Source organism: Pectinophora gossypiella, chromosome Z (assembly GCF_024362695.1).
Source record: "Pectinophora gossypiella chromosome Z, ilPecGoss1.1, whole genome shotgun sequence".
NCBI lineage: Eukaryota > Metazoa > Arthropoda > Insecta > Lepidoptera > Gelechiidae > Pectinophora > Pectinophora gossypiella.
In genome coordinates, this window is record NC_065433.1 from 10,565,797 (window position 1) to 10,584,642 (window position 18,846).

General features: G+C 38.8%; 1 protein-coding gene across 2 annotated transcripts; it reads left to right on the top strand.

Moving 5' to 3' along the window:
- The first annotated feature begins 1,937 nt into the window (after window positions 1–1,937).
- LOC126379926 (protein cab-1) lies at window positions 1,938–18,150 on the top strand. 2 transcript variants are annotated; one of them, XM_050028942.1, is made up of 9 exons: window positions 1,938–2,069; window positions 6,514–6,695; window positions 7,541–7,892; window positions 7,967–8,114; window positions 9,225–9,320; window positions 12,279–12,431; window positions 13,840–13,995; window positions 14,807–14,909; window positions 15,204–18,150. In XM_050028942.1, the coding sequence occupies exons 1-9, from the start codon at window positions 2,006–2,008 to the stop codon at window positions 15,300–15,302; spliced, it is 1,353 nt and encodes a 450-aa protein (XP_049884899.1). In that variant the 5' UTR covers window positions 1,938–2,005; the 3' UTR covers window positions 15,303–18,150. The 2 variants fall into 2 exon arrangements, with proteins under 2 accessions (XP_049884899.1, XP_049884897.1); XM_050028940.1 differs by lacking the exon at window positions 9,225–9,320.
- The last annotated feature ends 696 nt before the right edge of the window (window positions 18,151–18,846 follow it).

Sequence of the window (18,846 nt, forward strand, 5' to 3'; positions counted from 1 at the left end):
AAAATACCTAAATATTTCATTTGTCAATACATACACAATGTGATACCCAATATTTTTTATTAGTTAAAGTGTTTTTACAAAATAGAATCGACAAAATAAATTATATCTTATAGAAAAAAAAAATAATAATCCCGAACAAGCCGGTTTCCGAAAAGGCTTTAGCACCATAGATCACATCCATACGCTGCGGCAGGTTATACAGAAGACCGAAGAGTATAATCTACCACTTTGCTTGGCGTTTGTGGACTATGAGAAAGCCTTTGATTCGATCGAGACCTGGGCGGTGTTGCAGTCTCTTCAGAGGTGCCAAGTGGACCATAGGTACATCGAAGTGCTAAGGGACCTCTACCAAAAAGCCACTATGTCAGTTCGAGTACAGAACCAGAGCTCTAATCCGATCCAACTGCAGCGAGGAGTGAGACAGGGAGATGTCATCTCTCCGAAACTGTTCACTGCTGCATTGGAGGATATTTTTAAACTCCTGGACTGGAAAGGATTTGGCATCAACATCAACGGCGAGTACCTGACGCACCTTCGATTTGCCGATGATATAGTCCTAATGGCTGAGACCCTGGAAGACCTGAACACCATGCTCGAGCATCTCAGTAACGCATCCCAACGAGTGGGTCTTAGCATGAACATGGCAAAGACAAAAATTATGTCCAGCGACCATGTCGCACCCACTCCAGTTCAGGTTGGGAACGTTACACTCAAAGTTGTAGACCAGTACATTTACCTAGGACAAATAATCCAGTTAGGTAAGTCCAACTTCGAGAAAGAGATCTCTCGTCGGATCCAACTCGGATGGGCAGCGTTCGGGAAGCTGCGGAATATCTTCTCGTCCAAAATACCTCAGTGTCTCAAGACGAAAGTCTTTGACCAGTGCGTGTTGCCAGTGATGACCTACGGCAGTGAGACGTGGCCGCTTACTATGGGTCTCGTGAGGAGGCTCGGTGTCGCTCAGCGGGCAATGGAGAGAGCTATGCTCGGTATTTCCCTGCTCGATCGAATCAGAAATGAGGAGATCCGCAGGAGAACTAAAGTCACCGACATAGCTCGAAGAATTGCAAAGCTGAAGTGGCAGTGGGCAGGACACATAGCGAGGAGAACCGATGGCCGATGGGGCGGAAAGGTTCTGGAATGGCGACCACGTGTCGGACGACGCTCAGTGGGTAGGCCCGCTACAAGGTGGACCGACGATCTGGTGAAGGTCGCGGGAAGCCGCTGGATGCGGGCAGCGCAGGACCGATCGTCGTGGAGATCCTTGGGGGAGGCCTATGCCCAGCAGTGGGCGTCATACGGCTGATGATGAGAAAAAAAAACGAATAAGTAAGAAAAATAAATTAGTAATCCTGTGATAAAAGTTTGTATAAGTTTAATATTTTTCAATTTTTTCATCATCTACTATACTTACGGCCGCAATTTGAAGTCATTATTAATGTAGTCATTTTTGTTCCAGATTCTGATCCGTTTATAATTTAATTATTTAACCCTCTGTTGTTTTGAGGTAGAATTTTATTGGTAATAAGATTATTGTTTGTCCAGTCATAACCCCAGTAGGACAGCTACGTTAAGGTCGCATTACACACGTGCCAGTACAGGACGCATACAAATCTCATTTTCTGGGAAAATCATTCGTTAGTGTAAGTTTCACTTTGCATTCGAGTTGCTATGTGCTGAGCACTATTGAAAACAGTCTGTATTCGTATGTTAGCAGGAATCTTAATTCAAGGTGTGTCGAACTGGATGCACAGAGGTGGAAAATTAAAAGGACGTATGTAAACTCATCCTGCTGTAAAGGTTGTCAGGCTAGATCCGTGGGAGGGTTGTTAAGCTACTTTGCTTATGGGCTGCAAAATTTTCATGTGGGCGGGGTATCGATCGACGCGCGCCGCTGCGCTCCCGGGCGCCTCGAGCCGCGGCAAGCGGCAGGCGGGTAGTGGACGGCGCGAGCAGTAAACAGTTAACTTGCATACTGTGCGGTGTGGAGTGACAGCCTGTCGTGATGCACACGCTGATTGCGGTCCTCGTGGCCGCGGCTGCGGCGTGCGCCATACCTCGCCCTCCTGGTATGTCTTAATATCACTTGCCTCGCCATTCAACCCAAAAATCCATTATTTAATGTTGTCGTACTTATCTCTACTGATAACGCGTTTCCTTCATCACCATTCTGTCATTGCGAATTTTAGTGTGTATGTTTGGTGTGTTTATAGCACGCGTGCGATCATACACATCCCATTTTATATATGTAATATTAAATTAATGTTTGACTAGTTTATAAGTGGACTTCGTCTTAGGAATTGGTCCAGCTACGAATAGGTACCACCTGTTACGCGCTCTTTTATGACGCTAAACTTTGGTATTGACTATATTGGTACCTTGGTGACCTATCGGTAGTGGCCCTGTCAAATACGAGTACTACGCAAAACGCGATGTAAAGCTGCATTTTTTGCATGTTATGTCTACCCCTTAAGATAGTGTGAAACTAAAGTTACAGGCAAAAAAGGTGTCTTACCTTTGTAATACTCGCACCTGCAAAACTTTATAGTTTTCGGACGTTTTACAGCTTTTCTTAATTTTTATACTGCCAAGAACTTATTTGACGGTAACATATTTGAAATAGTTAATCGACTTCTTCTTCTATCGTGTGGGTTTGTGAGGTGGATTACCAACCCCATCAATCCTGGTGTCAGGGTTACTATTGAGCCGTCAAAGGCCCCTGACACGGCTCATGTAACTACTACCTACTTACTTACATCAGTAAGTAGTAACCGGGACCAACAGCTTAACGTGCCTTCCGAAGCACGGATCATCTTGCTTTCGGACAATCAGATAATCAGCCTGTAATGTTCTAACCAAACTAGGGATCTCAGATTGATTTTTGTGATATATCCCCACCGGGATTTGAACCCGGGACCTCCGGATCGTGGGGCCAACGCTCAAACCATTGGACCACGGAGGAGTTAATCGACTCTAGTGGACCGATAGTGATAAGCGTTGAATGAGGGAAATCGTCAACCATGCCGGCGGGGTCGACACCGAGGTCCTAAAGTGTTTATTGTCGCGAGCTGATTGGCCGCTTTTATGGCTAGAGTACTTAATTAATTGGGTCATCAGCATCGTATATTACGATGTCCTTTACTTCACACAGCTAGCTTCCAAACGTTTTTTCGATTCTGCTCCGCACCACCCAAATCCCCTGGTAGTTGCGGCTTCCGAATACATCCCGCTTAGGGACGGTACTGAAAAGTATCGGCGTCCGAAGGACGTAATATACGATCCCGACGACCCGATTACTCTAGCCATAGAGGCAGCCAATCAGCTCGCGACACCAAACACTTCAGGACCCCGATACCGACCCCGCCGGCGTGGTCGACGATTTCCCTCATTCAGCGCTTATCGCTATCGACCCACTAGGGTCGATTAATTCTTTCAAATATTTTTCCTCTCAGACGACGCCCTGAGCCGAGGTTCGCGCCCAACTGGGCACCCTCAGGCCTGTTGTCTTAAACGTTGTACCGGGTGAGAGCCTTCAGCGCTCCCCGTTTGTCCGCCCAAGTAGTTAATGCCATCTGCGGCAAATCTACAATAAGTAACGTCAAAAAAAAAAAAAACTTCACACAGAAAATACGAACATACAGAAACAAAGATAAATATTTTATATAAGTAGGTAGTAAGTACATTTATAATTATTATTAATAAGTACCTAAATTTTTTGTATAATTTTTCACATTAAAAATAGGTCTTTTTTAAACATTTCGTTTTTTGGGAGCGGAAATTTAATGAGATAGTATGACTAGAGGTGAAACTTGTACTGTCCTAAAGCTCAAACACTCGTGCACACTTCACACCTTACTGTGAGCAAACAAAATGTGATCGCGCTCGTAAGCGCGCTGTGCTAAATTTTCAATAAGTAATATGAGACGTATACATCAACCCGAGCCACGTGTTGCTCTCGACTCGATATATTCCTAGTACCTAGGTACCTCACTATACAGTATTCGTACCTACCTATATGTAGACGAAACATAGTCTTTAAGTATTTACTTAAGTAAGTAGTAACTCCCTACCGTGAATGTATATTTCATTACGAGGTATCCTAGAGTGAAATAAACGATATCATAATTCGCAATAAAAAGCATCAAAAAATCTTTTTATAAAAAAATGACTTTTTTTATATGGTAAACTATTAGATTACTTATTAGATTATTAATTTACAATAACTTTAATTCAAATTTTGTTAAAAAAGATTTTTTGATTCCTTTTATGCGAGTTAAATACTTAGCACCTAACTAATTATTAGCACCTAAGTTGTAAGATGTCCGAATTAACGTTTTTATTAACACTTTCAAGGACAGAACGTCTAATGACGTTCCGATTCTAAGGTGTCATACTATCTATAATGAACCATCAATGACCCATGGTCTTCGCCCGTGAAAGGGTTAAGTATACTTATTATTTATTTATTATCTACCTTCACCATGATGCCCTGTAATTGTACTAGCTTTTCTCAACATCATCTCACGTTTACCATAGCCATCTAGTACATTTCCTGTAGGTAGGTTCTTACTTAAGTAAAGACTGTTTCGTGCGGCGGAAAAGTCTCTTGTTCTGGAAATACATAATAATATTATCGGTACCTACGTAAATTCAATAACCCTACATGTCGTGTGTATTGGCAGTTGAGAGTCGAGCGTCAGGCAACGCCGTTATAATAAATAAACATTATAGGTACCTGAGTACTTACATACCCGCGGAGGACCGTGTTGCTCTATATAACTGCCTAATCTCAAAGTGAGTGTTTCCGCGTTACGTAGATCCTATAACATTTATTGGGTAAACACCTTGGTCCTATGCACTTTTCAAGTTTACATTTCATTGACGTCAGCCACTTTTAATATTTATAATTACCTACCTAAGTACACAAGTTGTTAGTGACAACGTAACGAATACTAAGGGGATGATTCAGAGATTGATTCTGAGTTAGTATTTTTAAATTATTGAATTCTATACTTTTGCGATGGTAAATTCCACTTGATACCTATTAATTCAGAATAATGAACTGAATCCTTCCTCTCAGTATTAGTACCGATGGTACTTACACCTCGCACAAGTACATACAGGTAGGTATGGGTGTTAGTGACATCGTAACAAATGCTGAGGGGGATGATTCAGACAGTAAAATTCTGAGTTGACATCAATATTAACTCAGAATCATAGTTTGAATTGTCCCTCAAAGTTTTCGTTACGATGTCACTAACACCCTGTATATTCGAACATCTATAAGTTTATTTATGCTACTTGCGAGGGAAAGTAACGAAGGAAAATAACTTTTGCTCCTTTAATGAACTTTTTTTCTGCACGAGTAACTGGATCTTGACTGCATTAGTCTAATAAAAAGGAAATCATATTAAAGATGCAGTAGATAGCGACGTTAACCTGCTTATATAAAAGTCAACTCAGATGACGTAGGTGTTGTACTCTGTGAAGTTTGTGATACCTACTTATTTCGTATTCTAAGATTAACTCGATGTAAATCTTCTTTTTAAATTCGCATTGTTTTGCTGGCGGTATGATATGTGAGTAATTACAATAAAAAGGAAGGTTCGAGTGAACACCTTATTTTATATTATTTAGTGTTAGACTTGTTTTTGGTGATGGGTGCTAATTATGTTATATAGACTGTATAGCGGCATTTCGGTATTTCAAGGAAAAAAGTTACACTAATACTACTGTTACTCTACAGTTTTGTGTCTTCGTAGAACAATATCCCTGAAAAGTAGTTTCTTTGTCTTACGAAAATCAGGACTTTACTTTAAGGTATCTTTTTATTGTTCTTTTCGATACCTTTCCCGACTTTGCTCACAAACACCTGATGTCTTTTTCCTCGGATTGTTCCATTTACCACTGTTCTGGACCTAATGTAGATATGCAACTTACTAACTACTGTCCAAAAACTTACTTCATTTCAAATTTTAATGCTCCCTGACATAAGAGTATCCAGCCAGTTTTGCTTCAAAACTACAATAAGACGCATAAAAAATAAACTGACATAAGATTAGTAAGTATTTAGCAGCGACTGTTTCAACTATATTGTGTTGGTTGGTGATTATTTCCGTGATTCGATGACTTCCTTCATTTGTACCGTCCGTTTCCTCTCAGCGCTCGTGTTCCGTCCCTTGAGTGTTTCTTGGCGTCGTTCTACGTACTAAAACTACTTACTGGCACACATTTACTCGTATTATGCCTCTGTGGCTACATCCTGCATCAGCAACGTCTGCAATTTGCGTTTTAAAAAGTAGAGTAGACATGTCGTTTCTTGTGTTATATTTCACATAAGCACCTCACAGGTACTGCTTACTCCTGTACGATTACTTTTTAACTTCAAATTACAACGTTATGCGTAGGAACTCGCTCACGCGTTCTACACCCCCTTTTGAGTCATTTGTTGTCTAGGCTAATTAATTGACTTATAAATTGATTCGCTGGCTAACATGAATTATACATACGCAGAGCCAACACCAGCGCCGGCTGCACTGGTGGCACCGTCGGAGCCGAAGGTGCAGCACGGCCCATCTCATGACACCTACCTGGGCGACTACATGTTGCCTAAAATCCTGCTGCCACACTACGCGGCTTATGACGATGGTCCCCGAGCATTGCAATCTGCCCCGGATAACGATTGGCTGAACAAGGTAAGTCGCCAAGACTAAACGCACCAAAACAGCATACTCACAACACAACACCAAAAAAGCTGCAAGAATTGTCGTTCTATGCCGACTCACAACTTCTGTAAAGCATTTGTTCAAGCTGATATTTATAAATATTTCAAAATGACAAATCTTCATCCTAATAAAAAAGACCTAATGGAACTGAACTTCGGTGTCTGTTCATTTTCACATTATGTTACCTATCTAAAGAAGTAAGTACATACTTTGTATTATACGGATGTACAATTCATCTCCATAGCGTTATCCCGTTTTTACAGGAAAACAGGAGTGTGCTCGTATCTACCTTAACAAAATAAAGTAAATCCGGCCTGAAGATAACTTATATATACATAAATAAATCTTATACATCACAAGTTAATCACGGAGCTCCCTTAGCGTTTCGCATGGACGCTATATTTGCAAACCTGCTTGCTTTTTAATTTCAGGCATATTGGACGAGATTATATCCCATTTTGAACGAAAAGCTTCCAACCAACCGAAACTAAACTCAATAACTTCTTATTTTAGGCCAAAATGTAAGCGGCAAGATAATCGTTCTCGTATAACCTCCATTGTAGAAATACCCTTCATGGTATTGTAATCATTCCCCTTCGTCGAGCTTTTCTTATCACACCATTTTTCTTTTTAAACACTCCAAGAATTTTAATACGGTAAGACATTCCTTATCGCGTAGGTATCTAGTTATGTTAGTATAGCTTTAGATAGCTGGGAAGTTCCGCTCCAATTGCAACGTTCCCGACGTGCAAGACATTCTATCGGTAAATAAATATAGAATCTTGATTATTATCGGCAAAATCATTCCAATGCAGGAAATCGACCGCATTAGCCAAATGGAGTCAGAGGAAGACTCTTTGAGCCCGTACGACGTGGAGCTCGCGCGGTGGTACGCCCAGGGTTCATACATTCAGCATATATACGAAAACCAAGTACGTGAACCATTCTACAATTCTGAAGCAATGAGATCAAGTTACGAAGAGATGAGACCTCTGGTGCTGGTTGCCGAGCCGTTACTGCCAATGGAATACGAGCAGGAGAAGAAAAGGAAACCGTTCGACCTGACTCCCAATGACTATGCAATTGAACAACGTAAACAATTTGCGTTGACACCATTGGATAAAGAATATTACCAACCAAATGAGAATCAGGTTCAAGAACCTATAGGTAGGTATACCTAAATGTATTTGTCCTTATTTCATTCATGCAAATGTGGCATCGATTAGTTTTTGCTGTTGTAGCCAATCAAGAGGAAATTGTGGGTAGTCATGAAGGTGAACTCAGAGCAGCCATGATGATGGAGCCGCCGCGTCAGACGCGCCAGAACCCTAACCTCAGCAAACAGAAACATCTGCTAGAACCGGATCTCGAAAAACTAAAGACTGGACTGTGAGTTTATTTGAATATATTATAATAGAGTTAGTTTTACTCTCAAATACCTAGGTACGACGAAGTTTCCAATAATTTTGTTCCGTCGCTCGTGCCCTTTTATTTGCTTGTCGGCTACAATAGAGCTGTTACAAAAAATGTCGAGTCAGCCAATCAACAACTGGACTCCTTGTGACACTGGACGGAAAAAGCACCCTCTAATTTTGCCGTCGAATGTAATCAAAGCTGTGTTACAATATTTATTTATCATCCCTTACGAATCGATTCCGGACCTATTACTTATTTAATACATTAATCGTCGGTATAATTTTAGTCAGTACTTACTTTACTTCATTCTTGCATATTTTATAAAATTTTGATTTGTTTGCATTATGGTACTGCAACACAATAGTTAAAAAAAATTCAAGTGTTTTGAAGTAAGTTTTTTTGCAACAAAGTACTTATAACTACTACGGTATATCAAATCATATAAAATCGCATGACACTGGTGGTTATAAAATATTATACAAGATCACAACATAATATTATTAATCAACATTGTGTGCTTTTAAAACATAACACATCCTAAGAAAATCTAAGATACTTACTTAATAATATATAAGCATACGTAATACGTAAGTACCTAAATGTTAGTGTGTGAATAACATTATTAAACCTTTTAAAACTACAGTGTGGCAGCACCAATACGCAAAAAAGTACTTAAGTACTTGTGTTAAGTATATTGCCAGTAACAGTAACATCATCAAATATAGCTTTCAATCAAGCTAAAAGTATTCTCTTATTAGGTTTTGCATTTATTGCATTCATTTGTTTCTTCTTTTTCCTTCTTTCCACAAAATCCCTATACGGCAAAATGTTAATGAATATTGATAAGCTGTTTGAAATAAATAACACAATTAATAGCTTAATTTAGACTTAACTGTTTCTCGGGTACCTAGTCTAGCAAAAAAAAATTGCTCAATACACGTGTTTTCCGGGTTACAGTAGATATTCTATTCTAAATAGTATTTTGTGTAGCCTGACTAGTCTTTAGGTACCTACCTGTATTAGACGTACCTCCATTCAAGTAGTATTAGTTTACGATTGTGGACAGTGGAGTATTCCTTGCAGGGCAAATAAGGAGTACCGATTGCCGGTCTCGTTACTACCCTCAAACCTGCGCTGGTTGAAAGTTAACCACCCTATCGACAATGTTGACGAAGAGAGGTGATATACACACTTAGAATATCCCTGAACCCTACAATCCTGCATTCTTATAATATTATAGATTCCGTAGAGTTAAAAATAAATAAAGCAATAAGTACACATCCCTCACTCTGTAATGTCCAAAGAAATATGTCAGTAGTTTGTCACATGAATAAAAAATATTAATGTTTTATTAGTAGGCACAATCCTTGGCAGATAATAGGTATCAAAGCAATTAATATTATATGAATCACCTAATGCAAGCATGGTTCCTTTTAGACGACACTGATAGCAGCATGTCTCACAATATAGATAGTTTTAGATAAGTACATAGCTTTTTATGACACAGCTTCAAGCGTAGAACACTTATCTACTGCTGCAGCTTATACTTATTGCGATAACTTGATAGTATATGAACTATGAACAATTTTCTGACAAGAAAAGAACGGAGATTTATGATCAACAAAATTAATTTATGTACTTTACTAGTAAGTTCGCAACCTACATTTCAATTCATAGGGAAAATTAAATCCGACAAAGGCTTCAATAGCCTTTAAACAAAATTATTCAAACGTGACGTTCTTATTTCATTTAAATGTTCGGTAGAGTTATTTTCTTCATAGAAACACGTTGAGTAAGCCAAGAAAACGACATTTCCATCTTTATTCTTTACAATAGCGCTTACGTAGCAGTTATTGTTGCGAACGAAGTCACGTTACAACTCAACTTGCATTGTTAGTAACATTAAGCTTCTTACTTTGAAGCATCTTCCAAGCCTTTGGGGAAAAAGTCTTTTTTCAACTTAAAAATTTTAATGTAAACTGTTCCGACCATGCTGCTTATTAAGTATTCTCTGAAGTGACTGCGCTCACGGACGCTTTTACGACACTTTTAATTTTCTTGACGTGTGCACAGCTCGGCAGAAATTGTTTTACCTACCACGGCATCCAAGAAAATCGGGAGATAATATTTTTACTGTTGTGAGGAGTTATAAAAATGTCCATAGCAATAATTAATAAGACTGTGCTGCTATTAACGGCACCCTGTTCTTACTCTCGGTGGGGGCTCGCTTCAAACAAGCTCTAAAATGCGACATGATTCTGTCAATTTGACATTTATACCCATTGAGTTATGGGTCATCCACACTTTATCGGCGCCTAATCAAGCATTTATAAAAGCAGTATCAAAATAACATATTATACAAGGCATCAAATACGTTACTTAGTTAACAATATTATAATTTACTGTCACGTACAATTCAAATGATGAACTTAACAAAAGACTTTTGGTTCTGTCCACTCGGATAGGGATATAGGTGTGTATTATTGTAAATCATTCAACGCCCTGTACGGCAACAAACAGCTCTCGACGGTGAGCTATTTTATGAAATAAATATTTTTTTAGGTAAGTACCTACTTACCGAACACTTTAGACGTCAACAAACCTATAATTTAGATGCATAAAATGGTGCAAGGTTGCAACACAACACATATTGCATTATAATGCAATATGTGTTGGGAAGGTGAAACACGTACCCACCTGACCTTGTCAAAATAAATGTAATAGGTAAGTACTAATAGTTGATATCGATTTGATTTGATATAATCGATACGATGCCACGTATAGGAAACTTATTCATGTACTTTTTCTTGAATGTTTTTTAGTAGAAGATGCACTGGTTTTCGTTTATTAATTGAGAATATTGAGATATTCTCGTAGAATACATTAGGTATTAATCATTTTCATTAATTTATAGAAAGATAACATTTGTTCGATAAGGATTACAAAAATAACTTTTTAAGGTCCTCCGTCAAATAAAAGGTTTATTCAGGTAGTGGTGCTAATTCCTGTAAACACCATCTAATTTTATTTTAAGTTATATCTGTCACTTTCTTATCCGGCGAAAAGGAAAGGGACGGGTAATCGACAAGCATAAAATTTATGGAACACACGTCAATTTTAAGCACAAATCTAAAACAACCGTCTAAAAATTCGCCCGGGTTATTCATTTATTTACTCATTCTTCCTAAAATTAAGAGCTGTCAATCATCCGTCCCTTTCCTTTTCGGCGGATAAGAAAATGACAGGTATAACTTAAAGTAAAATTAAGAGATGTCTGCAGGAATCGGGGCCATTAGCTCTGAATTTATATATAAGTAAGATATAGTAATACTGCATAGTTACGTACATAAAGGCGACTCACCTCCCCGCACCGAATATCGATACCGCAACTGCACGCTAAGGAAATAATATCTCTACGGGCTCTATAGCTTTGGGTGTTTTCTTATTTATCGTGTTTATAAATCAATTATAATGATATCGTCGTTAAGTATCAGTGAGTGTTTGACGTATTAAATTGCCTAATAGTACGATAGCGGACCGTAGCAAACCCTACGTCATCGACTACCCCGATGGGACTAATTTATAGTTGTCACTATTTGAATAGGCTTTCTAAAAAAATAGGGTTGCCTTACCTAATCTTGCAGTGTTTTGTGTAGGAGGCAATTATATATGTGTCAGTTTTTTGGTCAAATTGAGGCAACCCTATTTTTAGGAAGCCTATTCAAATAGTGACAACTATAAACTGGTCGCATCGTGGTAGTCGATGACGTAGGGTTTGCTACAGTCCGTTCTGCTACTACAAGAAAGACATCGTTACCCTTAGGGCGCTTACAGACGAACGACCGCGACCACGTCGTCGGCACCATCGTCTGTCACAGGAATCTGGTAGTACGGTGTCTAAATTTGAAAATTATAGAGACTTTTTCTGTCTTATGTCATTAATAATTGACTACTTAGATAGGTTGAATATAAATTTTGCGTACTTAGACCCTAGTGGGTCACTCAACTGGATTCAATCGTATCGAGTGTCGGCCCTGTGTAGTACTTAGATTTATGTCGCATATATTTATGTCGCTTGACCCGTACGCGCGGGTTACTCCCGCCTGAGAAGAGAATGTTAATGAGTAATTTGGTTAGTTCGCACGAGGACGGGGAGCTATCGAAGCAGCACCACGTCCACGTGTTAGAGTCAGCGGACCCTGCCGAATCTATCTACGGGGTAGCCCTCATCGCAGCCGTGGGGGCCGCACTGGCCATGGCTATCGTCGGGTTCGCCTTTGGATGGTATACGTAAGTAATATTTCTCATCATCTTACTCCATAATTCATTCATCGCCATTGTATATTTTTACTAGATACTAGTTAAAACTAAACATTCTTATTAATACATATTCCGCGATCTTTCCAATATTTAAATGTATGTAGTAGTACCTAAAGATGCTTCGCGGAGTTACGCACAGAATCTCGTAGCAATCGTAGCGTCACTCGTAGCAGCTGCGTAGCAGTCGACGAGATTGGAATGTTGTCGTGAAACAGCAATTCCTCTGCATACCCCACTGGCATACCTACCACGTAACTACCTGTTAAAATAGTGCTGGAATATGCTTGTGTAAGCAAATATGAGTTTTATTGGTTTTTTAATTTAAATAAGTACTTATTCCGTTGTTGAACCATATGAGGTTAAAGGCCTATTTCCACTAAGATACCTTGAGTAAACTGGACGGGTCTTTTTTGGGGTTTCGGTTGCTGACAACAAATTGGTTGCGCAACCAGATGAAGTACCCTTTATCACAACCGTAGTGATGTCACCATGGTGTCCTAGTGAGATTAAAAATGACGGGGTGTTTCCAAAAAAATTTTTGGATGTAAATCGATTCTACTTACTTACAATCCGTAAACCTTTAACCTTAACTTAGTAAATTAGCATTCAAAACCATATCGTCTGTAATAGGGATCACTTTGACCGACCTTGCGGTCGAGGCGAGAGACGATGACAACGGGAATATGGTTTCCTACTAACTAGAAATAGCTTACATTTACCTAACTGTGAACCTCAGCTCTCTAGCTATATCTATATGTCCAACCGAACGTGGAACGAACAGATTTGTTCGCTTACAGAATTCTTAATAGCTTGTTAGGTTAAAAGTAATTTATGTTTATGAATATCTACTTAATATCTGTTAACGACATAACATAAGCAGCCTATATACGGCCCATTGTTGGGCACAGGCCTATCCTCAATCAACCGGAAGAGGTGTGGAGCGCACTCCACCACTGCGGGTTGGTGGAATATCTATTAAACTTTCTAAATAATCGAAACTAATCTTCTTCTATTGTGTGGGCTGTGAGGTGGAGTACCAACCTCATCAATGGTCAGGGTTACTATTGAGTCGCCAAAGGCCTCCGACATGACTCATGTAACGAAACTAATCTAATAATAATCAAAGCACCTAGTAAAGATGCATTCACAAAAACGAAGTTGAAACTAAGCTACCATGTAAGTCGTATGAATTGTATGAAACAAACAAAATGATTTTTAACACTTTTGAACACCATGTTATGCAACCCTTAGGCTTAAACCTCACGAATTTGACCAGTGTTTGGGTAGGTATTCACACTAATTTGATTTCGTTGATTAATTTCGAGTTTTTGATCCATATACCCTAAGAGCTTTATCTTTTCGAATGAATTTCGAGCAGTCTATCGAAGAAAGCGAAAGCGGCAGCCGACGTCGACTACCCGGCGTATGGGGTGACCGGGCCCACCATGGACAGCTCTGGCGACCGCAAGCTGGCCCACTCTGCCCACATGTACCACTATCAACACCAGAAGCAGCAAATCATTGCTATGGAAAGGTATTGTCTTATTTATCTTTTACATACTTACATAACATAAACAGCCTATATACGTCCCACTGCTGGGCACAGGCCTCCGCTCAATCAACTGGAGGGGGTATGGAGCATACTCCACCACGCTGCTCCAATTGGTGTTGGTGGAGGTGTTTTTATGGGTAATAGCCGGAACCAACGGCTTAACGTGCCCTCCGAAGCACGGAATCTTCTTACTTTTTCGGACAATCAGGTGATTCAAGCCTGAAAATTCCTTACCAAACAAAGGACAGTCTCACAAAGTGATTTCGACAATGTCCCCATCGGGAATCGAACCCGGACCTCCAGATCGTGAGCCTAACGCTCTAACCACTAGACCACGGAGGCTATTTATCTTTTGTATTATCTAAAAGAAAGTATTACTTACCTTACACACCTGCAGAGTACAAAACTAAGCTCAACTGCTAACAGACTTCACCTCTATCGACCGGAAGGTATGGAGATATATTGAGCATACATACCGACTCTATACAAATTCGAAACAAAAACTATGACAAGAAATTTTCTGTAAGTAAGTACCTAATTTCACAAAATATAGTATAGTAGATGACCCGGTGAAGTTCGTATCGCCTTTTTCATATTTTTACAGTTTAAACCTTTCGATCTTCCACGGATAATTGAAGGCTAAAATTAGCCTAATAGTTTTACGAGTAGCGAGACTAACGAACATTAATTAATTTTATATACTTAATACAGATTTAATTATCTTCACAGTCATTATAAAACCAGTGTAAAGATGATGTTTAGAAATAGGCTCAAAAGTGATGTTGTGATCCAGGAACGGCATGGATCAGCGCGCTGGCTCCGTATCAGACCCTGAGTCGGAAGAGGAGAACGAGGAGGGCGACTACACCGTCTATGAATGTCCAGGCTTCGCAACCGTATGTATACTAATTATTATTATTGACACATTCAAACTATGTTAATAGGTACTTATTTCATTTTGAAAGTATCAATTTGCTTTACGCCCGACGCACTTTGGCCGCTTTTTCGTAGAAAATACGCAAGAACAATCCCAACCGTCCAAGTAGGTATATAGGGCTATGCGAGCTCGCATACTGAGTGCACGATCATATTCGTAGACAAGAATTTGTCCGTTTATGTCCAATGCAAATTCATACCCAAAGTATTCCAAAGTGCAGTGTCTTTAAATAAAATCATGCTGTTGTATTCAGACTGGCGATATGGAAGTGAAGAACCCGCTGTTCACCGAGGACCCGACCCCGGCTTCTCCAGGCAAGTGTGAGGTGGTGAAGCCACAGCCCAAGGACTAAAGCCCCCAGCCGACGCCGCGTGCCCTTCTTGCCTAAAGAACAACCTTTCGTCCTCTTCAAAATTATCTCTTTCCTCTTCCCCGTTCTGAATACTGGCTGTAGACCACGACATGATTTCCAATGCACTAGCGGTGACTTGGTTTGAGGGTGACACCTAGTCCTCATTGGCTCGACAATTCTTTCCACACATCTAATTATTAAATGAGGAGTGTGTTCTAAATTACTTCAGTGACTATCACAAAAGGTGCTTGAGTATTAAGTAGGTACTTATTGCTACGTTATTGGACTGAACATCTAGGGAATTGTCATCGTCGTGAGGATCAGTCATGAGTGCGTTGTAGGATTAGGTACTTTGCGTTGAACATCTGATCATCTCCTGAATTCTTTGAGAGAGTATTATAGGCTACATAAAATCTGTCCTGATCAGCACGAGCGCCACGGATTCCGCGCCGAGAAACGAAAAGCGAGTGCTTTGCTGTGCTGTCATATCTAGATAAACGTCTTATGGATATTTGGTCGAAGCCCCGATATAAAGCGCGCCGCGCGTGCCACGGACCCGTGGCGCGGGCGCATTTCACCATCTACGTAAATACTGGGACTGCGAGCGTGATGGAACTGCTTCTGGGGTTAGGGTAGCTTATATTTATGAACGGATATGTGATGCAGTTATATAATTTCTGAATTTGATTTGTATAATCATAATGACTATAATCTCTATTAATGTCGTTACTATTTTAAATATTTAACTATTGTTGTTGAATATTCTGGTCATTCGTTTTATTTTTATTGGGTTTATTAGTTACTCATTGATTTAGTTGTTCTCTAAAATCGGATTTCAGCTTGCTGTGCATTAAGGTACTCGAACAATTTTACTTTAAGTATATTTAGTTGTCTCGGCCTAATACCTAGACATGTTTTTAAAACCCGAAAACACGTACGAAAAATGGATTCATTGAATTCGATCTACTTACCTACACAACTTCACAAAACATAAAATTATTATTTATAATCTAAGTACATATCTTCTACATATTTTATCAGTGTATACTAAACTATATAGCTATTCTAACGCGTACCATTTTCACGTTACGATCAATATTTATTTTCTCCTGCAAGTTCGTCTTTCATTATATGGGTATAATAGAGACACTTTATTAATCGTACACTAAATACAATAGTTATAAGAAAGAATATATGTTTAGCAACTTGGCTAGCCTTGTCCCTAACAATGGTTTTGAAAACTCGTAAGCTTATATACTTAATACTTAATTGTATTTACCATCCAAACAATGTGATAAATGAAAAAAGAGAGAGTGCGAACATCAATATTGTAACATAATGTAATTATAATATATATCAAAATTTAGGTGAGGATAGGGACAATGCTCAGCTAAATAAATGTTATAGACAAGCATATAATCCTGTATTAGAAATATAAGAACAATCGAATTTCTTCACGAGTTTTTGATCAAATAAAATTTTATTAATGTTTAAGGCGCATATATATTCAGTCAACTGCGATAAAATATATTATTATATTTACGATGCCCTATTATCAGTGGCACACCTCTGAAATGCTCGGAAAGATTACTTAATTATTGTAACCTAGTTTATGTAACTATACCTATATATACACCCTATATATATTTATAAATTATAATTGTTCGGGTGTAACCCGACCGTAATTATTTTTCGAATGATTTATCATCTAAGGTTTATCTTTATACTATTCTAATGATTCTAAGTTACGTACGTATCCCCTGTCAATTGAAGTGGACTGAATGTCTCTCACCGTGCCATTACATTTGCCATAATTCTGCCTTAATATATTTATATTTACACAATTCAGGCAGCCTTCAAACTAAATTTGTCGCTTTCTATTTAAATTATACCTATACTTACTTATTAGTTAATTTATTTACAATAAGTGATACATTAGTAGTGGTGCAACAAATACCTGAATATTACGTTCAGCGAATATCGCCCAACATTTTGTAGACTTTTTTACAACAACGTACTGGTGCGCACAAAACTAAAGTATACGTACCTCTCATCACATAGCTAGCAAATACATAGTAACTCTACTCTTAAATCCTCCAATAGATATCAACGAAGTGCCTGCCGACGTCTGGTGATCAAAATTATTTACAAAAGATATAATTAAATGACTGAAGTAGTTTTATTGTCTTCTAATAAGAATGTGCCATTACGCATACTTTTACATGTTAGGCGTAAGATATGCAGAAAAGACGTAAGGACAGGACGCGTCGGAGATAGACGCAGCGAGTGATATCTTCGTCGATAAACGTCGTCCGGCTATTGGTCGATGCTCTAAGTGTGCGGTCACGAGTACTAATATATACAGAAACCAAGTCACATTAACTGTTTTGATAAATTAAACCGCAAGTCTCATTAAATGTAAAATATGATAGTGCGACAGGGTTCTAAAGTGGGTAAGTACATGATATTGCTCATGACTGTACATTGCTCACAACCGCCGCGTCGGACCTGAAAATACCGTACAATGTAACAGAGCGAGCCTTTACCAGGCTATACAAGTCCACGACTATACGAAGAGTAGGTATTCCCAATATTAAAACCAATACCTAAGTATTCGTTGCATCACTACTTTTATAATTCAATTTTAGAGATATATGTTCATCCTTTATGTATTTAAAAAAATAGATAAGACTAATTATAAGCATTATGAATGCGTTTCTGCAAAGTATACTTGAATTATATTAAACATTGTGTCGTATATATAAAAAGAAAATTGTAACGGATGCGTCATTAGCAGACTCCGGCAATCCAGGCATATTTGCCGATCAATTTTCGGTCAAAAATGAACAGGTACCTATTTAGTTAATTATAATATTATATGTATACAAAGCAACGTTTGTTATTCATTCTATCCTTTTCTTCTTCAAACTGCTTATCGCGTGGTTCTTGAACAACACCAACTTGTATACTGGTACCGCAGTAGAGACAGTCACAGGACAACATTCAAACAGAAACAGCAGCAGAACGTCAAGAAATTCTGTCCAGGATGGACAACACTCAACGGTTTCATGTTGAGTTGACAGAACGAGGACCCAATATGGTGTAATGGTTTGTCCCAACTTGATAAGAGCTGCGGGTTCAAGTCGCGTCCGAGTCAGATTATTTTTCGATTTTTCTCACTTTGTTTTTTTTTAATTAAAGGACGTCTTGGGCCCTGTGCGGAGGATTTTCTTTCAGGTTCTTTTCGCCGGCTATACAGTTTTAGGCGGATGAAACTTTCGATAAGTATGTTACCTATTGAATTAAAGACTTTTTTGATGGAATTTGAATCATCTTAGTATTGTATCATGTTATTATACTGGCGTCGTTAGCCCAAGTGTGTGATGAAGGCAAACCTGTGATGTCTGCGGCCTGTTGGTTTAAAATTTTGTTAGAAAATAAAAGACAACTGTTTGGGCTAAAATCTTTAATGGTGACAAACACGAACGAGAATTTCAAATATGACAAACTATTATATACCTATTTAACAAATTATCTTATATTT

Coding starts and splice junctions, on each gene's coding strand:
- LOC126379926 (XM_050028942.1), top strand. CDS start 2,006: ATGCACACGCTGATTGCGGTCCTCGTGGCCGCGGCTGCGGCGTGCGCC. Junction 7,893..7,966: donor TCAGGTTCAAGAACCTATAG/GTAGGTATACCT, acceptor TTGCTGTTGTAG/CCAATCAAGAGGAAATTGTG. Junction 12,432..13,839: donor TTCGCCTTTGGATGGTATAC/GTAAGTAATATT, acceptor AATTTCGAGCAG/TCTATCGAAGAAAGCGAAAG.